The sequence below is a fragment of the Lycium ferocissimum genome, chromosome 4, assembly GCF_029784015.1.
Source record: "Lycium ferocissimum isolate CSIRO_LF1 chromosome 4, AGI_CSIRO_Lferr_CH_V1, whole genome shotgun sequence".
Lineage (NCBI taxonomy): Eukaryota > Viridiplantae > Streptophyta > Magnoliopsida > Solanales > Solanaceae > Lycium > Lycium ferocissimum.
Genome location: NC_081345.1, coordinates 51072516 through 51099404, shown reverse-complemented (window position 1 = coordinate 51099404; position 26889 = coordinate 51072516). Strand labels below are relative to the sequence as shown.

The window sequence follows — 26889 nt, the reverse complement described above, 5'->3', positions numbered from 1 at the left end:
CCAAAGCTACCTAAATTTTACCGGTCTAAGGAAAAGTTAATAACGTAAAAGGTACTTAATGTCTTAATCTGATTTAAATTATATGGTGTTTTTAACTTGGGCACACCCTTAAATAAATTACTCACCCCGAAAAGTAAAAAGTTTTTTTCTCTAAATTATCTATAATTAAATACTATCAATCTAATATGATTTCTTGATTATGTAAAAATTATATAAATAAGGGTAAATCTTGAAAAAAGAATCTTGCTTGATTATATAAAAGAATATTTATTTCAAACTAAATATAAAAACTAAAACCATCATATATTATGGATCAAATGATTAATCTAATAAGCGGCAAGAAGAGATTTTAAAAAAAAAAGTTACACAACGCAACCAATTATAAAACCAAGATGGTGAGCACTATTATGTATAAATATTTTCCTTGTCGTAAGATCTTTAAATTTTACTCAAGTGAATAGAGTTTATAAAAAATACAACTTATTTTATAAGGTAAATCTCATAGTTATTTCTTTGAATAAATGAGTTTGGACTTATGAATTTCTTTTAAAAAGTGGGCTTAAGATGTAAAGTTCCTCAGCCTAATAGAGATAAAGAAAATTTTAATGACAAAGTAAACAAAGCATAAAATTATTTATAAAAGTTAATATATTTATTGTATATATAATTATAAAAATTGTGTATATTGTTTTATCGGGTTGACTTGATTTTTTCTTCGATTTGTTTTTAATAAAATGAAACCAAACCAAATATTATCGATTTTTTAAAATTTAAAATCAAATCAAAACCTAAACAACTATCTATTTATTTAATCGGTTTGATTCAATTTACGATTTGGATCGATTTTTAACCAAATCGATTTTTAATCAAACCGTGAACACCCCTATCGACTTATAGTTTATCCCGCATTTTTAACCTCCAAATATCACGTGCAATTTCCTTCTTGGAAGAAGCTTTAGGCTTTTTTTATTAAGCTGTTTATTGTAGAACTTTGCTTCATATGTTGGGGAAAAAAAATCCCTTAGAGCTGTTAAAGTTTTACTAATATTATTTTTATAAAAACATAAACAAAGAAGAAAAGACCATGAAATGAAAGAGATGGCGGATAATGGTTTGGCCGTCCACGTAGCTTATGTTTGGACTATGTCGTGTTAAGCAACTATTTGCGTCTAATTTTTTAAAGTTACACAGGACACCAATTATATATAAAAGCCCATGTGGAAGTATCAGAAATGAATTAGGACAAAAATGAAAAAATGCAAGGAAATGTAAGCAGCCACGTGTAACACCCTTATTCGATGCTATGAGAATATGATGACGACAAAAACCGCACATCCTCACTTATATATAATAGTAATAATATTGTACAGTAAAGGTCCAATAATGCCCTTGCACTATCCAAAAGGTTTAAAAATAGGGAAAATTATATTGTATGTTAATTGGGGTAACAATGCTGTTAAAATTGACCCATTTTTTTAATTCTTACAAAAAATGACCCAAACTTTTCTTCTCTCACTCTCTCTCGCTCTCTGTCTCTGCCTACTTATATGTTTGTAAATGTTGGTATATGTTGTTATAAGTGTCTGGATATGTGTGTATATGTCTGTATATGCTTGTATATTATGGGATATTTTTTGTAATGTAAGTTTTGGGCTTTCTTTTTTTTGCAATGTAAGTGATCAACTTGTATAGTTCTGAAATTTTCCCTAAAAAATACCTTTCATCCATCTATTTTGGCTCAGGCAATTCGCAGGAATGCCTTTATTTTGGGGTGGTCTTTAATTTTTGCCCATTAAATTGGTAGTTTTTGATTTTTTCCCTTTGTTAGAACCCTTTGGTTTAGGGTTCGAACCCCTGTTCAATCAAAAAAATTAAAAAAAAAAAAAAAATCTCTGCCTTAGGCAGAATTTTGCTACCTTCAGGTTGAGTTTGAAACTGTACCTTAAGGTAGAGTTTTGACGCAAACTCTACCTTAAGGTAGAATTTTGACGCAAACTCTACCTTAAGGTAGAATTTTGCCTTCAGGCATGCCAAAACTCTGCCTTAAGGCCTAACTTTGCTACAAAACTCTGTCTTGCGATTTTATTTTTATTTTTTTACTGAGCCGGGGTTAAAACCCCAAACCTCATGGTATGAGGCGAAAGGGACAAAATTAAAGACCACCAATTTGGGGGCAAAAATTAAAGACCAAAGGCATTTGAAGGGCACTCTGCACAAAAAAAATGTTTTGGCTCACTTATACCCTTAAACTCAACAGCTACTCCTTTTTTTTTTTTTTATTATTATTTATTATGTGGAGCCTCCTTATTGGTCGAAAATAAAAGGGGAAGTTTCATAAATATACAATTTGGTCACTTACATTGCAAAAAAAAGCCCAAAACTTACATTGCAAAGCTTTAACCTATATACACTCATATAGAATATTATAACTCATATACCCATATACAATATTAGAACCCATATATACACCCATATATCCATATACCCTCATATACAATATTATACAATATTATAACCCATATAACCATATATAGTATTATAACACATATATATCCATATACAATATTATACCCATATACACCTGCGACCAGTCATCAGACCGGAGCAACACCAACCACCATATTTATACACCTATATACATAAACACCATATACCTCCATATACACCCATACACCACCATATACACCCATATACACCAAAAGGGCACTCGCCGGTGTTCATGGAGGTTGCCGGAAAAATGTGAATCTAATCAGATCTGTAACAATACAATTAACATTTAAACAAAAACAAAAAGTCACCAAAGTGACAATAAAAAAGAGAATCCTACGTATCCGTAGAATAATATAAATCTAACCGGAGATGGCTTGCTTCGCCGGAGTTAGACCGGAACAATAAGATCTGACTGGAGACGGCTTGCTTCGCCAGAGTTAGACTAGTGACGGCGTTAAAAAGCTAATCCAGTCAGATCGTTAGGCGTAGTTTGGCCGGAGATGGCTTGCTTCACCGGAGTTAGATAGGTGGAGTAGTGAAGGTGATGGAGGTGAGAGTAAGTGCAGAGAGGGGAGGAGCAGGAGGAGGGAGTGGGTCATTTTATTTGTAAGATTTTAAAAAATGGGTCAATTTTGGTAAAGATTGCTACCCTAATTGACATGGGGTGTAATTTTCTCAAAATAATACCCCACCCGTCCCCACCAGATTTTTTCCTTCTACCCGACCCATCCCATGACACATGACCCATGACCCATGTAAATTCAGTTTTGTTGGCCGATTTCATTGTTTCCTATTATTGTGAGGAAAACACTGACATAAGTTTATGATTTTCCAGAATGAATTGCTCTTCTCAGAAATAGAGCTCATGCAAAAGACGATAACCACTGATTCATGTGCTTTAGTACTTTCTTGTTTCTTTTGTTGGTAATTGCCGTAAAGGGATGAGAAGGAGAATATTGATTATATGGAGAGATTAAATGTCTTAATTCTTCTTTTCCTCATCTTCAAAGAATTCCATTCTCCTTGTTAATATCGGTGCCAAATGGCAATTTGTGCTGAATTTAAGCATGTCAAATGGATGCGATGTGCATATGTTTTTTTTTTTAAGGGGAATTGGGTCGTGGGTCATAGGTCATGGGTCATAGGTCGTGTAGAAGGAAAAGATCAGGCGGGAAGGGTGGGTTTTTTTTTTTCCAGACCAATAAGGAGGCGCCACGTAATAAATAATAATAATAAAGGAGTGTGCTGTTAAGTTTAATGGTATAAGTGAGTCAAAATATATGGATGAAGGGTATTTTTAGCTCAATAGATGGATGAAGGATATTTTTAAACCTTTTGGGATAGTCCAAGGACATTTTTGCACCTTTTCTGTAGATTGTATAGTTTCCTGCCTTTACATATGTCACTTAGCAATTTGGAGGATAAGAAGGTTGGATGCAAAGTAAAAAAAACACGATAAGGAATAAAATAGAATTATTAGATAATAAGTAAAGATAAAATGAAAAAAATTAAGCTAGTGACACTATTCCACCATTTAGTCGTTACATAAAATGAGATTTTATGTCGTTATATAAGGACTAATTAAACGATATGATATAATTAAATTTAAATAACAATCAAAACAAATACTATTATACAGTATAAATTAATAACACAATACAAGATAATATAACAGGTAACAATAGAAGTGTACAAAGAAAATCGAAAATTCACACTAAATTAATTATCTGAGTCAAACTGAGAAAAAAACCCAAGAATTACTTTAATTTGATTTGGTATTGCAAAAAAAAAAAAAAAGATAATTGGTTTGGTTTTAACAAAATACATCAAACAGAACCAAACCAAACCAAATCATTAATGGTCGTGTGACTGAGCAAAGACGGTCACCAGAAATGGCCGTGTGCAGGATTGGATTGAGATTGAATGATTGATAAATGTGACGGTAATAGAACTGAGAAAATGAAATCAATCGTGGGAAATTTTTTGATATAGACGCCTAACAGTTGAAGTTTTGATACGAAATGGTAATTACTGAAACTATAGGTGTAACGACCCGTTTGGTCGTTATAGTGTCTTTGACCCATTTACCCTTGTTGATCCTTCCCCGGGACCCTTTAGTATGATTTATGACTTAGTGAAGTCATTGGTTTGGTTCCCGAAAAGTTTGAGAGTGATTTGAGTCATTGGTAGAGGAATTAGTTAAGTTAACGAGTTAGAGTTGACCACGGTCAACATCAGGTTAAGGTGGCCGTGTCAATATTTTGAAAGTTCCAACAAGTTTGTATGATGATTTAGGACTTGTCCACAAGTTTTGGTGAGATTCCGAAGAGTTTCAAATGGATTTGGGTTGTGTCGCACTTGTATTCGATGTTTTCACCGTAGTTCCTTGGGGATAAAGGGCTCCAGATTGATCAAACGACCTTTGTTTTGTGTTTCGATTGAACCATTAGATCCGTATCATAATTACAAAGCTATAGCAAAGAGAATCATCGCATTTCGCCTCCGTATGAGGAAGTTATGGTCATTTTCGTAGAGGAAATTACCGAGTGGTTCGTCGCAAAAAACTCGTGACCGCCGAAGCGGCCGGCCCTCGGTGGGGGGGCAAACCTATTTTTATATTGAAATTTCGAAGTCATTACCCTCAAAACCCCAAACACAGTTTTCAAGAGAGAAAGAGGCGAATTTTATTCCATTCATTGGTGAAAGCATCTTGGAGGGTAAGTCCCCATCTTTATTTGTTCCTTTACGTTTCTTCTTCAAGTTCCATCAATGGTGGGTGAAAATCCTAGAACCCTAGAATTGGTAAACCCTTAAATAATTAATGGATTGTTGATTTTGTTGTTGCTTAAACATCTAAGAGTGCAGGCTATCACTTTCTAGGATGGGAATTTCATTATTAATTATGAGAATTGCATATTGAGACTAAAGGTTCTAATAAAAACAGGAACTTTGGCCAAAAATCTGTTTGAAAGGGGTTAAATTGAATAGAAAACCTATGAATTGGAATAGTATGATTGTAGAGATAGAAGTTATGATAAATTCACCATTAAAAGATGGTTTCATCCAATCGAAAAGTAAGTAAATAATTGGGTCTTTTTCCGCAATTGTTGTTCTTGTTTTATTAGAAGGTTTATCGCTTAGTTAGCATTGTATTGCTAGACTTTGACCGTTCTAAGGCGTTTCGAAAACAGAAGGCTTGTGTGGAGTAGTTCGTGGCTCATGTTCTGCATTCAAGATAGGTTACGGCTTACTTTAGTTAGACTTTAATTAGCGAAACGTATATTGTGTAGAATTGACGGGAGAAAGCATGATTAAGTCTTCGGACATGGTGTTTGGTTGGATATTAGCTAGGTTGGTATGACTTCTGATTATGTGGGCTTGTCGCAATTATTTACGCATTGTGAAGGTGTAGTTGTATTCATATCGTGGCGGTTCGGGATGGAATTCTATTAGTTTGGTTGTTGTTTCGTGGCTTGCCCCCGTTATCGTGATTAGACTTACTACCGTACGGTGTGTTGTGATACATGTTATACCCAATTCTCTTTTATAGTGACACATATCATCGGTGAAAGGAAGGATAATGAGTTTAGACTTGAATTGTGATATAAACTTATCATAATACGCAGATGAAAACTTGGCATATGGATTACGGTTGATGGTGATATTATACTTGGCGTGCATTCTCATTCCATATGTATATTGATATTGAATTATGACTTGATATTGATGATGATATATGAGAAAATTGAGCACCTTGGTGATACGAGACTTAGTTGTGAGGTGTACTCGTTATATTTGGAAGTAAAGAGGGACATAGACTCTTTATGTTGACTGAGATGGTTTGTATGATTCATTCCATAGTTGAATCGATTTATCTAAGTCTTGATATGATTTATGGCATTATGACTTCTTGTACTTCATTGTTATTTTAGTGCATTGGCTTACCATATTTACACCCATTTCTGCATTCATACATTATGGAAATGGTTTGGAATTGTTGAAAGGAATGTGTTCATATTTACCCCTCACTGATTGATTGAGATAGCTGTATAATTAGGCTATGGTTGAGCAGAGTTATTGGTGAGTCTTGTTATGACTTGTGTTACTATGACTGTACTTCATTGTTTCTGGTCTTGATATGTGTTCTTGAGTCATTCCTTGTGGTTAGATCATGAGGCATTGTTGATGAGATTTTGAGATGGAACATATAATCTATTAAGACACATTTGACAGGGGGTGACGATGTGGCCTACTTGTGAGCTCATGGTCCGAGGTTCGTTCCAAAACGAGTGGTACATGGATACCATGGGTCCCCTGCAGGTCATGACTATTTGGGGAAAACATCACCATTTAGCATGTGTGTACAGGTTTGGAGTATTTGGCCAGTGCATTGCATTGCACATCATTATATTTTGTATCGCACTTCATTACATTTTATTCGCATTATTATATGGCTCGTTTAGTTCGATTTTGGTATGGTTTGTTGAAACTACTGTCAGTGGTATGTAGATATGATTATTGACGAGTAAAATTGTGGATTAGTGACTCTACCTAGGGTCGAACTTGGACTTGTGATTATCGGGTGAGATTATTGAGATCGGATGTACTTGTGGTTTAAAGCTTCATCTTAGGCGTGATTTGGTTATGGGATATTCTGTGACTTGGATTTGAGTATTATGTGCATATTTGTTTATCTTGTTGATTTTATGCTTATCCTATGATGCTTACTGGTACATAGTGTTTGTACTGATACTACCTTGCTACACCCTTTTTGAGTGCAGATTGTATTCTAGAGAATTCACCCAGACCACATCTCTAGCTTGAAGCTATTTGCTTGATCAGATCCGAGGGTGAGCTTCTATCCATGCCATGCCGCCTGGAGGTCTTTCTTTCCAAATATATACTTTCATTACAAACATTATTTATTATTATATTTGACAAATATTTCATTTTTTAGACATTGTTGGTTAGAGTCCTTGTACGATGACTTTCAGGTTTTGGGAATTTAATAGTTAGACTTCCGCACTTATATTATTTATCATTTATGACTTGGTTAGACTATTTATTTATTCACTTACTTATTGATTGTTAGAGTATAAATAATTAAAGAAGTTGAAATTGGCTAGTGATTAATGGGTTACTGGGTAAAGATTCGCCTACTAGTGATAATAAGGTAGGTGCTCGCACGATCAGTAATTAGGATCGTGACAATAGGTGCGGTTGGTAATTAGCTACTAAACAATAGTGATTTTTGAAGTTTTCTCTAATTTAATTCACATTGGATTAACACTTGGACCAATCATACAATGCCACGTGGTTTTTTTATAAAGCCATCTAATCAACCGTTAATTTTGAGGATAATTTTAAATTAAAGAATAATGTTGAGGACATTTTAATTCAATAGTTGGAACAACAATCTTTTTAAGTCAAATTCAATAGATTAAGTGTCATTTTTAGCCCTTTTTCTTGAAAAATATACTCTAGTGAAAAATCATAACCAACTCATTTGATATTGAAGCATGGTTGTATAGTTGTACTAAGTGAAATAGGCAATCCCTTTGCAAGGTCTTTTCTTATCCCAATAATCCATTTCTTATCACCCATTGGTCATACATAGTCTTCACCCCACCCGCCCACCGTTCCTAAATCCAATTTAGACACTAGCCCAATCTTCCCAATTTTTTTCTAACAACCATCACAATGCTTCCTTCAATTCTCTCTTCTCCTTCATCCTCTACTTTCCCACTCAAATATTCAATTCCTTCTTCATCCTTCACCACTTCTTCACCATTACTTCCACCACTTACCATTAGATACAAATCAAGTAAAAGACCAAAATACCACTACTCGTTAAAAGTTCAAGCCTCGTCTTCATCATCACGGATGATTGAGAGGGAAACACCCGAAACTGAACGCCCACACACATTTCTACGAGAATCCGATGAAGGTTTGTTAGGATTTGGTATTTTAATTATATGTCTAGTTAGGATTTATAGTCAAATTTATATAGGAATAAGTTTTCCTGTTCTGAGTTAAAAAACAAGTCTCGTACTACTCCCCCGTCCCAAAAAGAACGTCACCTTTGTATATTTTTTTAAAAACAATTTAACTCTATGAGATACTTCCTCCGTTCCATAATAAGTGGTTCTTTAGGATTTCAAGAAGACTTTGACAGATTCTTTTAAGATTATTCTTATGTAAAAAGTCAAGATTCATCAATTACCTTTTCTTTTTCTAGAAATTACTCCCTCCGTTCACTTTTACTTGTCTAGTATTCTATAAAAATAGATTTTCACTTTTACTTATCACTTTTAGCATATCAAGAGAAGGCAATTTATTCCTGTTTTACCTATAGTATTAATTACTCAGTTCAAATCATTTTCCAAATCCAATAAAAATATGCATCAATTAATATGAGTACATTGGTAAATTATGTACTCCATTTATTATTTCTTAAACAGCGTGAAAAGTTCAAAGTGGACAAGTTAAAAGTGAATGGAGGGAGTAGTAAAACTTGATTAGGGGTAAGTTTCGTAAAAATACTCCTAATTTTCTAGGAGTGAGCAATTTCTTTAGGGGTGTGTATGAGCCTAAAAAACCACTTATTATGGAATGGAGGGAGTAATTTACGGCCACATAAATATCTAAGGCTTGTTTTGGGGCACAGATTTCAAAAGTCTTCCTAACTTTCTGAAACTCTGTGCCTGGTCAAATAGTGCCAACTGAGGGAGTACTATAAATAGGGTTTATAGTCATGTTTATATAGGAATAGGTTTTCCTGTTTTGAGTTAAGGTAGGTTTCGTGCTATGTTATAAATAGGGGTGCTGCTAGCCCACACACATTTCTAAGAGAATTTGATGAAGGTTTGTTGGAAAAAAATAATTCAAAGTTGGTTAGGATTTGGTATTTTAATTTATGTGCGTTCATAGTCAAATCTATGTAGGAATAGGCTTTCCTATTTTGAGTTAAAGTAGTTTTCGTACTACTCCCATTTTTACTCGTCCAGTTTGGAAAACCAAGAGATAATTTACCAATTCATACCTATTTTACCGTTATTGCTAATTATTGCGTTGGAAACTTCAAGGAATTGTTAGTGGTTGCACACCTTTTCAAGCATGTTTGATTGATTTCAATTATTGAGATAATTTATACTAATTAGGGGTGATATAGTAGAATTAGCATTTTATTTATTGCTCCTTTTGGGGTGTGCCAAGTCAAACATGGACAAGTAAAAATGGATGGAGGGAGTAGGATTTATAGTCAAATTTATATAGGAATAGGTTTTCCAGTTTTGAGTTAAAGTAGGTTTTGTGCTTATTATAAATAGGGGTGCTGCTAGCTATGTTAATAGAGTGGAGAGTTGTAGAGAGAATTCAAAGATTTATGAAATTCTAAATAAATATTTTTTCTTTCAAGGTTCTTCAGGGGATGATTCATCAAAGTCGAATTCGGTTAGAGCGCGTTTCGAGAAGATGATTCGAGAAGTACAGGACAGTGTTTGTTCTGCTTTGGAAGCTGTGGATGGAGGGGCTAAATTCAAGGAAGATGTTTGGTCGAGACCTGGTGGTGGTGGTGGCATTAGTAGGGTATTGCAGGATGGAGTTGTTTTTGAGAAGGCTGGTGTTAATGTCTCTGTTGTTTATGGTACTATGCCTCCTGAAGCTTATCGAGCTGCTAGGCCAGTTGACAATGGAAATGCTAAACCTGGTCCTATCCCCTTTTTCGCTGCTGGGGTTAGCTCGGTAATTTTCTCACATTTCTTACTTTGGCTTAGTCGCAATCGGATTCTGGTGATTCAGAGGGATTCAAGTATATTGCATTCACTTAAAAAAGTATATTACATTCAGTAGTTTTGAGTTTGTTTTCTTTCTGTTTCCACTTGCATATTTAAACTCTATCCATATGAAGTACCAGTCTTTATGATGAATGAATCCCATAATAATGGATACCCTAATAGAGTGGAACAGTGTTGTCAAAGGCGCCCTTAAAGCGCGCTTAAGCCCTGAAGCGAGGCTCAAAACATTTTGAGCGCTTCGCCTCGCTTTATTTGCACTTCAGTGCATCAACAAGGCTCTAAGACATAGTTTTCCTTGACAATGAGCTTCTCTTGAAGAGGTGACACTACATAATTGATATTTCACTTTATCGCAATGTTTTTACAATTTCTTTGTCCATATATTTGTTGTTCATGCTTATTATTATTCGTCTTGGACTAAACATATATATTTGTGTTTTTTCACCATTGCGCCTTTCTTCATTAAGCCCACACTTTATTTGCGCTTTGCGCTTAAAGCCCAAGCTGACCTTAGAGCTTTTTTGCGCTTTTCGCTTTTAATAACACTGGAGTGGAATATATAAAGGGATCCAAATTGCCTATGCCAACTAGGTTTGAATTGAGTCTTAGTATATCAATTGCACTTGCCTGGTTAAGAACCAAAGGTTATGCAAAGAGATTCTAATTGATTTTGGAATGCCTTTCTGAAAAATTATGGCATTCTACAAGTATATTGCATTCATTAGTTTCTTTTTATAACCGTGGTGTCCGAGCCAACTTGCACGTACCTCGACTAATTCCACAGGGTACTTGCTACCCCACCACCATAGGTACTGGGTAACTCTGTCCACCAAGGCTTGGACAGATGGTTGCATTCATTAATTGTTAATTTGTTTTCTTTTTGTTGTCACCTGCTTAGTTAAACTCCACCTATGTGACTGTGAGCTTAGAAGGTTGCTGTAGGCCAATGATGTAAAATTCTGTTTTTTATGGTTATCAGCATTTAATTTTTGGGAGTAATGTTTTTAGAGTCACTATATCATATACGAATAGATAGTTTTAAGAGGTAAGTAAGTTTTCCCTTAAAAGAGTTACTGTTATGATTTATCACGCTCTAATATACACCAAAAGCTTAAAAATCTCAGTAATAATGACTGCCTGATTAGATTGGAACATATAGGGGTTTCAATCTCTGGGATCAGCTAGTTTGGGATTGAGGGTAGTTGATTGATTACACTTGCTTAGTTAAGAATAAGCATGGACTAGAGTAATTGACTTCTTTTAATATTATTCTCTGGGCAAATCTTGGTCCCTTCTACTTGAATGTGTCCCTGAAAGCATGAGCCAAACATTATTATCACTAATAAGGTTTTATTTCTTTTACCAGGTTCTGCATCCAAAGAACCCCTTTGCACCAACTGTACATTTTAATTATCGCTACTTTGAGACTGATGCTCCTAAAGGTATTGCCCTTCTTAATTATGGTTGTTATTCTGTGATGCTGATCTGCTTTTGATTGAGATGGAATAGAAACTATGAGTTTATGAGAAAAGAAGAGATTGTGCAGGACTAGTGAATCTTAATGATACCTATTGTGCTTTTCTTTGAGATTTTTCAAGAAAATAATAATAGAAAAGATATTGCAGTTATAGACATATGACTAGAGAGTGAAATCCACTTGTCCTGGTTTGCACAGGAACTAGTAATGTTTAAGAATGCAAAGCACATGTGTACCTTTTGCAGTTTTCCCTTTTTAACAGTCAGAGTAATTCTTATTGGACTGGATATCAAAATTAATGCAGCTCCAAGGTGGAGCGTAATTTCCTTTGCTACTTCCTATTTCCTGTTGGGCCACAATGAACTGGAAGGTCATTTTCTGGGATTGTTGTTTATTTAAAATGGAAGAATATGCCATGCTAATTCCGTCCTTCTTTTGGGTACAACAAGATAAGAACATTATTTTCAAAATAAAAGCACCTTTTGCACAATTTAATCTTTCTAGTGTAAAAGTAAATTTTGTGAATATTTATTTATATACAACTTAATCTCCATCCGTCATTAGAATATCCTCAAATGACAAAGAAAAAAGTAAGAGAAGGAGCAGCAACTAGAAGAAGAAGATAAATTGCGAAAGTAAAACCATAGCAATGTAGCAACAACCTGGGGGTGTGGGGGGGGGGGGGTGCATGAGGGTTGAGTGGGAACGATACATTAATGGTTGGGGATGGGGAAGAGTCGAAGAGAGTAGATTTCTGCAGCTAGGGAGTGATAAGAAAATAGGTCACTTGAGGAATGCAGAGGCATCAAGGGGGAGGTGGGCATGGGGTTGAGTGTATAGGAGGGCAGAAGGATAGGTTTCTGCCTGGTATAGGAATGAGAATAGATTGCGATCTAGGGAGGGAGAAGAGAATAGAACGGTGGTGGGTGGTGCACATTTGGAATTGTGGATGGGGGAGGAGATAGGTACTGCTTTTTTGAGATGCGCAAAAGAGTGGTACCAAATGAATGCGGTGGCACAAGTGACAGAAGTTTGGCATTGGGGGAAATTAAAGGATGAAAAAGAAAGACTGATAAGGAATAGGAATGAGTCGTGGGTTTGCCCAACTTCTATTTATACATGAAGGGTGCTGAATTGTGTGACTACCTCAATCTAAAAGCTTAAATCGATAAAGACATGTTACACATATTTACTTATTGGGTCTATTAGTCTGTAACACATTACCTCACGTCCAACCCTGATCCTTTTTGTTTGGCCAAACATCTTAAAATTATTTTGTAATAATAAGTGGTGCTGAGACTCGAAGGACCTCTACGTGCTCTAATACCAACTTGAATTATGTGACCACCTGATCTAACAGATAAAGTTGTTAGAGAGGCAAGAAGGTTATTTACATATAATATGTTCCCATGAGGTGTGATCTTTAGCTAATCAGCTAGTTTATGACCCTCAAATTATTTTTTTGCTCATTGGATAATATAATTGGTCATTGGCGAAAAGATCTAATCATATATATTGTTTATGATGCAACCAAACTCGGTGTAAATTATATTCCGATTAACCAAACATTACCTATTAGCTTGGCTCGACTTGTGTTCGAGCTTGATTCAACCGCCATTTAGGAAGCTGAGTGTAACAGTCAAGTTCACCAGTGCTATTCCCTGCATTGGATCTGAGCATACATAGCTTATGAACGCGGCACTAGACCTTAAGGCTTTCTTCCTTATATATCCAACAACTTTATCGTGTTTTGCCGATGTAGGATTTCCTTAGGGACTCAGCGTCATCACTGAGATTGCTCCACCAACATACAAGAATACACGAGGGATGGCTCTGACACCTATTTTTACATTCTAGTACACAATTGCCTGCATGGCTTTAGAATGCGTTACTGTGATCAAATGCTTGCTTCCTCATATACTCAACATCTCTCCATGTGTTATGCTGATGTAAAATTTGCCTAGGGTGTTCATAGCTTGAGCCAATCAATAGCAGCTTCAAGCTTGCTTTTATACTAGATAAGCTCATAAGTGATGATGTGAAGGAGGCTGCCCGGCATGACGCATGCAGCACCATCGAAAGGGCAATATGAAGGATTATTGTGCACACAGGGAGATACACGAGGGTGGCTGCACCTGTAGAGAGGCTATGGTAGTAGGCAGTCATGGTGGAGAGCACTGCATCAGTACGCAGCACACCATGGAGATAGAAAACACAGCTATGTGGTGGAGGAAGCTTTGACATGAGACCACAACGACTGGAGAAGAGCTTAAAGTTGGAATATTATTGCAGAAGTGCTAATTCTTGAAAGAGTTACTTCAAAAATTTGTTACCTTTTTAAGATAGAAAATATGCCAAATCACTAACTAAGAAATTTTGTTTGGGATTTTGTGTTCTTGCTCCAATTCTCTTATGTGCTTCTTGCATTTTATGAATCTGTTCGCTGGTAAAGTTTAGTAATGCATGATATGGGTCTGCATCAGAAATGAGACTAGCAGTAAATTAGTCGTTAGCTAGGATTGCCAAAGTATACCTTTGGTAAGTCCATAACTGTGATTATCCGCATCTTGATTAATTTAAACTGAACTATATTAATTATCCGTTACTTGTGATCAATTTTAATGCAGATGCTCCAGGAGCACCTAGGCAATGGTGGTTTGGAGGTGGTACTGATCTGACACCTGCTTACATTTTCGAGGAGGATGTGAAGCACTTCCATTCGGTATAAGCATGCAAAAAAATTATACCTTGTAGATCTTTGTTTCATTAGTTCACAATTTCTAATTCTAATTTTGAAAATTATAACATGGAGAAAAGCATTGAGATTTTTTTTTCATGAACGAGCTGCTTTATTCACGCAAAAGTGACAGAAAAGTCCCATGTCTTTCCTGGTTGGCAACAAATCTAAATTCTGGAAGTGCTTCCTTCATTGGGGTATGTCCTTCCCCGCTATCTGACCTGACCTTATTTCTTCTACCATCTAAGAATCTATATCTTTTGCAAAGTCTTCCCAGCCTGTCCTGGTGTTTCCACACAGTTTCTCCATACGAAGTAGTTACTGCTCTTTGAGCATCACTATCCAACATCAACACCATGCTTGGCCAGAATGAAAGATCTTCTTATTCTATCACAGAATTTTCTCTTGGATGTTTAAAACTTGATTGCGACCCTATGTCTGCATTGCATGAAGTAGGTTCATTGTTTTGCAGGTGCAAAAAGGTGCTTGTGACAAATTTGATGCTAGTTTCTACCCTCGTTTCAAGAAGTGGTGTGATGATTATTTCTATATAAAGGTATTAGAGCTTCATTTTACTAGCAGATAGAAATTGTTTTCCATATGAACTTTCTATTCCCAGAATCTGCTGGAGAACTGGAATAATAGGGTAATTTCTCTAGGGTCTATTAAAGAATCTGGAGTGAAGATTTACCCACTAAACATGAAAATGCTGTAATAGAGCCATCATTATCGAACTTTAAACAATTTAACATTTCCAACCACCTCAGAGCCATTGTTATGTGTCTAACATGTAACAGCATCTAAGTTGTGGGATTTGGATTGGAAAAATTATAGAAATCATTTCAATCCAACCACATCAGAGCCATTGTTATGTGTCTAACATGTATCAGCATCTAAGTTGTGGCATTTGGATTGGAAAAAATATAGAAATCATTTCAAAAGCTTATGTTTGATTTGATAACTAAACTTTATTTGAAACATTACAAAAATTTCCTTGAAGAACCAAAACAGAAAACAACAACTTTTTCCAAAAAAGAAAAAGAACACCAAAAGTCTAACCAGACACCAAGGACAATAGTGTCAAGTTACACAAAACCCTCTAAGCATCTCCCCTGATTAAGGTGTACCTTAGTGCTCTTTGGTTTTTGTGTTTGCCTCGATCAGTTTTTATTTCTCCATATTCAATTCCTGAAACTGCAATTCAAGCTTTGGTTTCCCTTGAAGCGTGCTGCCAGGGGTAATGTCAATTAAGGATCAAATTTATAAATTAATTGCAGTCTTGCTTAAGTACCTAATAGGAGTCTCACATGTGAATTTGACCTCCCTTTGCTGAAGTTGCTATTTTCCTTGTGAGAAGATAGACCAGGCATTCAGAGGGTTTCAGGAAAACCTTTACAAAACATTGGAGATTTCTAAGCAAATTGATCCTTTAATGGAACTGTATGCCTAGATAATAGCAGACTTACTTTGTGTCGTTGTCTTTTTCTGAGGTTAACTTGTGTGAGTTTGATCCATGCGTGAGTTGAATTTTTCTGTTTCCTAGGAGCTTTTGATCCTTTGTTTGGATGTAGTTATGCATTCCTTTATATCTCTAGTAACAAGACGGGAAGCAATATCGTAGAAACAATCAGTATTTAGTCTTGCCTTTTTCATATTCCATGTCTGGAATTTCTGTTGAGGGCAGCAGTCTTTGTGAAGAATCGTGAAGCTGCATTCCGGTTATGAAGGGATAAAGTACTAGAACGTTTTAATGGGGTTACTCTTCCATGGTTGCCTATTCATTTTTTTTTTGTCCTATTAAAGTTATGTCACGATCAAGTTTGCACTGAGCTCATTGTCTTGCAGCACCGTGGTGAGAGGCGGGGTCTTGGAGGAATATTTTTTGACGATTTAAACGACTATGATCAGGAGATGCTTCTCTCCTTTTCTACAGGTAAATGGTGTGAAAAGACCTTATGTGTATTTAGAAAATATTCCATAATAAGGAGGAAACAAAGCAAGTAATCATAGAGAAGCTTCCTTTTATGTGCAAAAGGCAAACTCACTCCTTTTTTTTTTTTTTTTTTCTTTTTTTCTGCGAAGCTCGTTTCTAGCAGAAGTTATATCGTGTTTGCGCACCTGTCATCTCTTAGACGCATATGCTAGATGGGAAATACATTTTGGTCCAAAGATTTTAAGAACTGCTAAAATGAGTTACTGTTCACTCTTTCAGTTCTCCATTAGTTGACTGGTCTTTCGCCAAGTAGGAAAAATTACTTGAAGCTTAAATAGCTAGAAACTAGATTCGCTCCGATCCTTTTTCTGATAATTTGAAACTTCAAACTGTTTGCTTAATCTGCTGATGGAAGTTAATTCAAGCACAATAAACTTTTCTATTGGTGGAATGGATTAAAATACCCTCTCCTGATGAATCAGTTGTTGAGTGCAGAGTGTGCTAACTCCGTCATTCCAGCATATATTCCTATCGTAGAGAAGAGGAAGGATACCCCATTCAATGATGAACACAAGGCATGGCAACAACTGCGGAGGGGACGCTATGTTGAATTCAACTTGGTAGAATACTCCGTTCCCTAAGGTCTTATTTGGCTAAGAAAATAAAAGAAATAACTGATTTGACTTGGTTCTCTTTTGCTTCGTAATTGAAGGTTTATGACCGTGGAACTACATTTGGTCTCAAGACAGGCGGTAGAATTGAAAGTATTCTTGTTTCTCTTCCATTAACTGCACGTTGGGAGTACGACCATGTAAGTTCCTTTTCTGCTTTGGTAATCCTTTCTGTTGATATCTTTCTTAAGAAGGACATGAACAAATAAATGAAGTTAATAAATGAAATGATTGTTACTCTATGCAGCAACCAGTAGAGGGGTCTGAAGAATGGAAACTCTTGGATGCTTGTATCAACCCTAAGGAATGGATCTGTTAGTACCAAATCCATGTAAAATTTACTTGTTTTGGTCTTCTATATTTTGTCCTCTTCCCATGTCTTTGATTAGATTTCTTCTTTTTAGTTGGGGGTCGTGTTGAGGGGATTGAGGAAAGGTTTGATGTAGAAATGTGTTAGGATTCATGATATTACTAAAAGTGAGGCTTCTAACCTAAATATGATGTGAGGAAAGTTTGTTATGTGGATGTGTAAGGTGCCTAAATCTACTTCTGTAGCATCTCGTGTATATATCCATCTCGTGTTAAATATCATTCGTAGAAGTGTCTACCATTGATGTAGTAAGCATAAACCACGGATATCTCAATCCTTGAAAGACAGAATATATCTGGACACTCTGATTGAGAACATGTGAAAACAGACCAAAGACATCTTCTCCTCTATTAACTTACAATTTCGACAGGTTTTGATTAATTTTGTAATTCTTAGTGTATTGCTGAATTGATCACTTGTACATGAGTCTTACCATAACCCCAGTCGTGTGTTGTCCTCAACACTGTAGACATTAGACCTACAGAGACAGAATCAGGATTTGAAGTTTATAGTTCCTACAACTACCTCAAGTTAATATACAATTATAACTGTGTTCACGGGATAATATTTATAGATATTTAATTGATCTCTTAACTATATACATGGTCTATGCAAAAGCTACTAGGATACCTTGAACACGCACGGCATGCTCTAGTTCTGCCATTAAGACTTAATGAGTTCTAAAATAAATATCTAACTTTATCTATACTTATTTTTTGCACATAGACACGTAGGCAGTAGCGGAGTCAGAAATTTTGGTAAGGTTGTTCAAATGTTGACGATTATATAATTTTTTTTCGATGAATGAGTGCAACAATTTTTTTTTTAACATCATCAGTGCACACTCGCCTAAAAATTTATGGTCCATTTGATTTCGCAAGTTATTCTTGATAAATTTCATTGCTAGAAAATTCTTACGGTGATTACATTTTCAAATGACAACAACAACAACAAACAACATACCCAGTGTACGTAATCCCACAAGTGGAGAGCAACAAGGGACATTCCAAGAATGTTACAAAGCGAGAGATAATGACTAATTAATATTCTTTGGAAAAAAAAAAAAGAGAATAAAGTTGGATAGTTAAAATGTTCACAGAAGTAATTAAAAAAGAAAAGAGAACAAAATAAGTGGTTGCTAACTTGCTATTAGATCTCGTTGTCTTATTTTTAACAATACGTCTTCTTCTTTTCTAGGAAATAACAAGGAAAGAAGAAAGACTAAAAGAGTTTCAACAAATGAGGCCAACGTAATCCAAACCAACGTAGGAATAAACCAAATGCAAATCATAACTCAAATACAAATAAGTTTAGTCGGAACATGAAAGAAATTAAGTGCAAATACAAATCAACCAAGTAGCTTCAGACATTGTTTGTATGTTTTCTTTATAAGAAAGAAGATGACCAGCGTTTGACGTAAGCTTTAAACCGTGACTTTTAGGTAAAATTGAACACCCTTAAACTCTAAGCTATCTATCTCAATTATTTTAAGGGTGTTCAAAATTTAATTTATATCTAATTAACTATAATATCTAATCCATAGACTAATACCATTTTCTAGCCAAGGGTGTGCAGGTGACCACCCTTGGCCACGAGTGGCTCCGCCACTGCACATAGGTAGACACACATATAGAGTTCGACACTGAAACATCGAGTTATGTCGAACCTAGGGGTGGCAAATGGGTGGGTTTGGTTGGATTTGGTTTGGTTGAAAATGGTTTGAACAAAAATGAATTGGGTGTCAAACCGCCCATATTTTATATGGATAAATATGGGTTGGGTGATAAATGGCTGGGTTGGTTATGGGTTAACCCATATTATACAAGTGTAATATTATTTCAAGTGTATATTTATAATTTTTTTATATAAATTTTAGGGGTGAGGGGTGGGGGTCGTGGAGGGGGTGGGGTAGGGGTAAGAATTTTTTTTTCGTTTTTTATAATTTTTTTTATAAAAGTAAAATGTATGAAATTGATTTTTTTTGGGGGCGGGGTAGGGGGTGGAGGTAGGGGATGGGGTGGGGTGGGGGAACGAAATTCTTTTCCATTATTTATAATTTTTTTTATAGAAGTAATATATAGGAAAATTGAAATTTGGGGGAGAGGGGTCGTGGTGGGGGTGGGGCGGGAATAAGAATTTTTTTTTTCCATTTTTTATAAAACTTTTATAAAAGAAAAATATTTGAAATTGATTTTTTTTGGGGGGGGGGGTTTGGAGAGGGGTGGGGGTGGGGTAGGGGTAAGAATTTTTTTTCCATTTTTTATAAAACTTTTATAAAAGTAAAATATTTCAAAATTGATTTTTTTTGGGGGGGGGGGGGGGGTTGGAGAGGGGTGGGGTGGGAGTAAGAATTTTTTTTTTCCATTTTTTATAAAATTTTATAAAGGTGAAATATATGAAATTGAATTTTGGGGGTGGGGGGGGGGGGGGGGGGAGGGGGTATGGTGGGTGTGGGGGTAGGAATCGGAGTGGGAGGTAAGAAAAAAAAATTCTCTTTTTTTATAAGCTTTTTATAAAAGAAAAATAAAGTATATGAAATAAAAAAAAGTGTGTGGGGGTGGGGGGCATGGCGGCGTGGGTGGTGGGGTAAGGGTTGGGGTGGGAGGTAAGAAAAAAATTTCTCCTTTTTTATAAGCTTTTTATAAAAGAAAAATAAATTATATGAAATAAAAAAAAAGTGTGGGGGTGGGGGCATGGCGGGGTGGGTGGTGGGGTAAGGGTTGGGGTGGGAAGTAAGAAAGAAATTTAAATTTTCAAATGAGTTGTTATTGGCTAGTGTGTTCTTATATGGATACCCATATTTGCGTATTTTTATGGGTTAAAGAGAGATCAAACCCATATTTACCCATTTGAAATATCGAAACACCAACTCACTAACATATGAGTAAAATAGGCTAATTTTCTAAATATAGGCTCAAATTGCCACCTCTAGTCGAACCTATGAATCCATTAATGGATCCTCCAGTTCGTTTACTCTCACCCTGAGTTAAGAAGAAGATGGTTACTATCAACTTTTTCAAAGCAAATGGTATGGTTCATATAAAATTAATGTAGATCTTTTTCATTGATTGTGAACCATGAGAAAATTCTGTCGGAACTTGTGTCAGTCAGGAGGAGCTGGGTAGGGCATTTACTCAGAAAATTGAAAGCATGTTGGGTCTGGACAAATAAATATTAAATACCAATTAAATCGCATTCAGTTTAGCTATCTCTGAATTAAAGATCCTCCCCCTTGTCATGCATCACATTATAATACCAAATATCTTTGGTGGAAAAATGATAAACACCAATAGACTTATCTAATTGCATGACGTATATTGCTTCATGACCATAAAGACATTATTTAAATCGCAATATTATTAAGGGGAAAAAAAAAATACTAATGCACAATATTTATATCAAATTTATGGATTCATAACATATGTTTCTCACTGTGATTTATTACTTAATCATGATAAAACCACGTGATTTGGTGTAATCTTTGCTATGTAATTTGATTTTTTTTCGTGATAACATGGTGTTCAGGTCAGATTGCGCACCTCGACTAATGCCATGAGGTACCTGTTACCTTCGCTAGCCATAAGTATTGGATAACCTTGTCCACCAAGATTTAGTCAGATGCGAAGAAAGCAATTAGTAGTATATTGGCATGGAATTTACTGTCTTTGTTAAAGATGTGGAAAGAAAAAATTCAAGAGAGGGAAAATAATGAGAAGATCAAAGAAATATTTTTTTTAGGAAATGCATGAAGGAGCTAATAAAAATTCACCTCTATGGCAAAATGATTGGTAGGCCATCCACATGTCTCTTCTTATTCAAGTTTACTTTGGTCAAAGTGAACAAGTATGCTTGCTGAATGGACCAACGCAACATGAAGAAAAGCCAAATATATATATGTATTTTCTTATGAGCAAATTGATAATGCACTAAATGATGATAATTTTAATGCCCAGTTGCTTCAATCAAACTTCCCCTTGAAACATCAATTTCAAATATTATTATTATACATAATTGGTCCAACTTGCTTAGCACATAGTTTCTTGCGTGTGGGCAATTGAATTTGGTTTCTATCAGAATTGAGTTGTATTATCTGTTATATTGATTTTTAATTTTTCTGATGTATCCCTTGTTTCCTTTCTGAATAATCTACATATATTATTTTTATTATTCTTACACATGATTTAAATTAAATAGTGTTCATGTAAGTTTTTTGCATTGTCAGTGTATGTCAGTTAAATTCGATACTATTTAAATTCTAAACGCTGCGATTCATTACATGGGTTAGGCCTCCTTCAGGAGTTAATTGGAGCTAGAGTGAAATCTCATTTTGGGATTACCACGCTAATTTGTTGGTTAAAAAGGAAAAAAATAAGCTATATCCTTGGTGTTGATAATTAATTATATGATAAAAAATCCATATGAAAATTATGGTTATTCTGATGAGACAAAATTAAATTAGATAAAATAGAAGTTTCTCTCAAATAGCTGCTACGTGTCATTGATCTTTTATTTAAAAAAGTCTTCCATCCCTCTCACATACTCTGTTCACATATATAGCTGTAGCAGTTTGAGTCACATCAACCATAATCCTTACACGCAACTAGTTGTTGATATTCCTTTTCCCCCCTAAACTTTATCTTATAAAAAAAAAAATTACAAAAGTTTTAGTCTTTATCGCAGAAATATTAGCCACGTCATTAATTACTTGGACTATAATCTGGTCTCAGTTTTATTTCATAGAGTAAGATAATAAATAGTACTTAAGAGGAAAGGAGAAGAACTAAGCTGATCTGCTCAAGTCTGAAAGCTAACTTTTAAAAAATAGGATATAAGATTTTATTTCACAAGTACTTCTTACATGTGTTGGTTGAGGTAAGTGCAAGTTAATTTTTATTAATCCAAGAATATAGTATAGATCAAGAATATTGTGAATCGAGATAAGACGCGTACCTATTAAATCATCTTATTCATTGATGTGAAAACGCTTCGATAGAATACATTTGTGTTGTAGATAAATCTTTCTCTCTATCTCATCTATCGTCACATGACAATTTAAATGGGACGATTACCAAGGTGAGGAGTACTAGAGAGGAGACTTACTAAGTTGAAGCCACATCAATACATGAAGTGATTCAAGTTCAACAAGAAATCAAATAATATAAGTCTCAAATCATGTCCTCTAACTATATAGTATAAGTTTAGCCCGTTTTATAAAATCAAATAATTGAGTAAATAGTTACCAAAAAAATAGTAATTGAGTAAATAATTAGTCCACAGAGAGAAAAATTTACAACCGTATTGGACTAGCAAATTAATCTAGGTATAATCAAGCTATCTATACATAACCCATTTTTTTTTTTTTTTGTTTGTTTTAAAAACTGGTGGACAGTGGTGGAGGGAGGAAGGGCCAAGGGGCTTCATCCGAACCCCCTTCGGCGGAACATTACACTGTTTATATATGGTTAAAATTATTTTATATGTATATATAGTAGACATTGAACCCCCTTTGGCTACTTCATGTGTTTACTTTTTCATATTTTGAACCCTCTTAGTGAAAATCCTGGCTCCGTTACTGCTGGTGGATACATTAATGTAGGGGCCGAAGTACTACATCTAGCTTAATTCTAACAACCAAGCACAATGTAATATGTATCATGTAGCTCTTCAAAATTGAAGTTTGAAGATACTCCTAACCACACCATGTATACCATGGAGAAAAAGAAGTGAGGAATCAAATCAACATATACATCTTATAATAATATTGAAGAACCAATTTGAATAACTTGAAGAATAAAAATAAAAATACACAGACACTGTTGAGATAATATTGTACAAAGTACAAACTAATAAAGGAAAACACTAACAAAAGAATAACAAATCAAGTTTCTGGCTTCTTTCTTATAGCAACCATGCATGAAACATAGAAAAAGAAAAAAAAAAAAAAAAAAGCAACTTTTTTTTTAGACACAAGACACAAATTGAATTATTATATTCATCAAGCCTTTGGTGCTTCTTCCACCTTGGCTGGTGCCACGTCAGCTGCAGCTGCCACGTCACCAGGTGCCACGTCAGCAGATGATGCCACGTCACCAGGTGCCGGGGCCTCTTCTTTCTTAGCTTCTGCTGCTTCAATAACTATATCCTTCTCTTTCACCTCGCCCGTTGTCTCTCCTTCTGCTGCTTTAGCTGTTGTACCTTCCGCTTCAGCTGGGGCCTCGGCTTTTTTCTCGTCTTCTTTCTTATCTTCTGTGACGACTATAAATGTGGATACTTTTTCGAACACAAAGAGAATTGGGCCTGACACATATGAAGGCCCAAAGTTTGAACTTGCTTCACTTACTGCTTTTGATCCCGGGAATTCTTCAGTTATCATAGCAAGTATGTACAAAAGACACCAAAATCTCGTTAGTCCCATAATGTAACTTTCCAATCTACCTGACACTCTTTTTACATATTACATACTATTTCTATATCAATTTAATTTAAAATTTTTCATTGACGAGATGGTTTAACACAATATACATGACATTTGTTCTGAAGATTCGAAATCTTCTCTTCATTCTTAAATTTAGGTATGCAATACGATCAAACATCATCACATAAACTGAGATAAAGAGTGTTACAGTTTAATTTCTGTACACAGATAGCATATCAAATCTTCTACTAAAAAGACAATTACGTCTAACTGCCCAACAATAAGTGGGACGACATGTATCTAGTCTAGAAAATAAAGAAGCTGCAATACTTGTACCACATGTTAAATTGCAAGAATGTTTTTTTTTTTGTCTGTCAATATACATCAATTAAATCCATACTACGGTGTTATTTGAAAATAATATTTTACTGTTCTAATTTATGTGAATCTATTCGATTGAAATCAGAGTTTGAAAAAGAAAGAAAGACTTTTAGAACGTGCAATCTTAAAGATATCATATAACACAAGATTTTATTGGAACTTATAGTCATAAATATGCCATAATATTTGTGTCGCTATAATTTTTTTTTTTTATTAAAAGTAAACTAAGAAGTTTAATTAAATATGTTTCCAAATTTAGAAAGAAGTTGTTACTAAAAAGGAAATATAGTCACATAAATTGAAACAGATGGAGTAGCTAGTAAATAAAATAAATGAAGACTTACCGATCTTGACAAGCTCATCAAGGAATTTCTGGACTCCAGCTGAGTGTTTCTTCAGCCCTGCACCCTTTGGCTTCTTCACCAAAGTCTTCATCATAATAAAGAGATGACAGCAGTAAGTTCTATGTTTACTTGCAATCATACTATATAATAATTCTGCTATTTTCCATCATATTGAAATATAAGTTAATTAAGTAATTACAAACCTTGATCTCAACTTCAGCAGCTTCATAAACTTCAACTACTTTGGGTTGAAGCTCAGTTTTCTTCTCTTCGAACTCTTTGCTGTACTGCTCCTGAAAGTTATTAGAAAATAACTCGTTTAACGTATTTTGTTTGTAAGAACTAGGTAACTAAGCAAGAATTTACCGTGCCCTTGTCCTTTTTTTTGGAATTATGTACCTCTTTGCAACAATTACTTTGGGAAGTCCTAGATAAAAAAGAGTTCAACTTCTATATATATCTGACAGTTTAGTGGCAAATTACGAATATTATCAAAGGTGGTCATGATTTAATTGGCAAATTACGAATATTATCAAAGGTGGTCATGATTTAATGTATATGTATACAAAACAATTTTAATTTATATATACAATATAATATTTTATATAATTTTAACGTAATTTTTTTGGTGAAAGGTGTTTATAAACCACCCTTTACTCTATGTGTCTATGCCACTACTGACAACAATTTTTTTTTTCACACAATCAAGTTACAATCATACATAATAAGTGAGATTAATTACTTGAACATATAAAATAGATTATTTGTTATTACAACAGATTAAAATACACGGTGTTGTAACTTTTTATTTTATTTTTTATATTTACTTTTTATTTTTTACCTTAGCCTCGTCAAAAGTCTTGCATGCCTCTGCAGCAGCAGCCTTCTTGGGATTTTTCTCAAAGATCTGCTTGAACTTTGGAACAACCTTTGCTTGCCAGTATCCCATCTTTGTTTCTTTTAACTCAAATTCACAGAGAAAATATGTATATCTGTAGCCAAAAAAATAAAACATCATGAAAATTCATCATATAAAAGATTAGTAAGCAAATGAAGAGATCTACTACTGAAAAAACAGGAATTAGCTAGGGATGTACAAATTATGTAGCTAAACAACAAATCTGTTGCTAATCATATTTAATGATGGTTTAACGATTAATTATCAATTTTTTTTATTAGCTACAAGCAATTCAATGATAGATTAGCAACAAAACTTATACTAGCTAATTCCAGTATATTTTGGTAGTGAGAAAACAAGAAAGAATAAGTGTTGTCAACTTCACTTACATGAATATGGAGAAAGCAAAACTGAAATCTCTCTTCTTTGCTTGCAATTATATTGGCTCTCTAATTATAAAACAGATAACTGTTGTGCTAGTGTTATATATATAAGTGGACAATTAGCAAAAAACTCTTCCTTTTTTTTGTAGCCAACTGTGCTTCCAAATATAAGACCTGGCAGGCCTTATACCAAGAAAGATTTTTTTTTTCAGACCAAATACCCCCCAGTCTTTCTCATTATTTACATTTGTACCCTATGTCTATCACCAAAATGACCTACCCCACCACGGTCTCTTACACCCCTGTCTTTTTTCGCGGACAGGGACGAATGTAGAATTTGAGCATTGGATGCTTACACATGCACGTTTTTTCCATAAAATTTTATGTTTATACCAAATTCAGCCTTACCGTTTAAAAATAAGACCAATTGTAACAGTTTCTTATATATAATAATTTAAAATTACTACATCTAATCCATTTCTCTTGATAAGACGTCTAACGAACTTATATAATCATGCAAAATTAAGATTCAATTCTAGTAGAGATAACTTTTGTAAGTACTTTTTAATTGCCTAAATGTTAGCTGATATAATCACTAGATATCTATGCTGATAGAAAATAGAGTTTACCAATGAATATTCGAGGTGCATAGAAGCTGGCCTAGGCATTTTATTTATACCAAATTCACCTTTACAGTTTAAAAATAAGATTAATGGTAATAGTTTCTTACATATAATAATTTTAAGATATGTATCTATCTCTTTTCTCTAGATAAGATGTCTAACGAACTTAGATACTAGAGTGCCACCTAAATTAAGGAGTGAAAATCATGCGAAATTAAAATTAAAATTCTAGCGGAGACAAAGTTTTTAAGTACCTTCTTTTTATTTGCCTAAGCGTTAGTTGCAACTTGACATAATCACTAGATATCTATACTAGCGGGAAATAGCGTTACAGTGAGTGAGCTGTGAATATTCAGGCAACATAAAAGCTG

At 34.7% G+C, this 26889-nt stretch overlaps 2 protein-coding genes and 1 long non-coding RNA gene across 5 annotated transcripts; 2 read left to right on the top strand and 1 right to left on the bottom strand.

Moving 5' to 3' along the window:
• The first annotated feature begins 8084 nt into the window (after positions 1–8084).
• Positions 8085–17623, top strand: LOC132053478 (oxygen-dependent coproporphyrinogen-III oxidase, chloroplastic-like). 2 transcript variants are annotated; one of them, XM_059445522.1, is made up of 9 exons: positions 8085–8437; positions 9908–10233; positions 11653–11728; positions 14391–14485; positions 14973–15056; positions 16346–16433; positions 16929–17053; positions 17146–17244; positions 17352–17623. In XM_059445522.1, the coding sequence occupies exons 1-9, from the start codon at positions 8191–8193 to the stop codon at positions 17421–17423; spliced, it is 1212 nt and encodes a 403-aa protein (XP_059301505.1). In that variant the 5' UTR covers positions 8085–8190; the 3' UTR covers positions 17424–17623. The 2 variants fall into 2 exon arrangements, with proteins under 2 accessions (XP_059301505.1, XP_059301506.1); XM_059445523.1 differs by having other exon boundaries at positions 8093–8437; positions 9917–10233.
• Positions 17624–23230: 5607 nt separating this feature from the next.
• Positions 23231–26059, bottom strand: LOC132053476 (plasma membrane-associated cation-binding protein 1). 2 transcript variants are annotated; one of them, XM_059445521.1, is made up of 6 exons: positions 25902–26059; positions 25456–25606; positions 24818–24907; positions 24615–24699; positions 23532–23834; positions 23231–23498 (listed from the first exon to the last, which is right to left on the bottom strand). In XM_059445521.1, the coding sequence occupies exons 2-6, from the start codon at positions 25561–25563 to the stop codon at positions 23470–23472; spliced, it is 615 nt and encodes a 204-aa protein (XP_059301504.1). In that variant the 5' UTR covers positions 25564–25606; positions 25902–26059; the 3' UTR covers positions 23231–23469. The 2 variants fall into 2 exon arrangements, with proteins under 2 accessions (XP_059301504.1, XP_059301503.1); XM_059445520.1 differs by having other exon boundaries at positions 23231–23834.
• On the top strand, positions 24914–25428 carry LOC132053477 (uncharacterized). The gene is made up of 3 exons (XR_009414125.1): positions 24914–25111; positions 25153–25276; positions 25348–25428. It is a non-coding gene; the product is annotated as an uncharacterized LOC132053477 (long non-coding RNA).
• Positions 26060–26889: the final 830 nt, after the last annotated feature.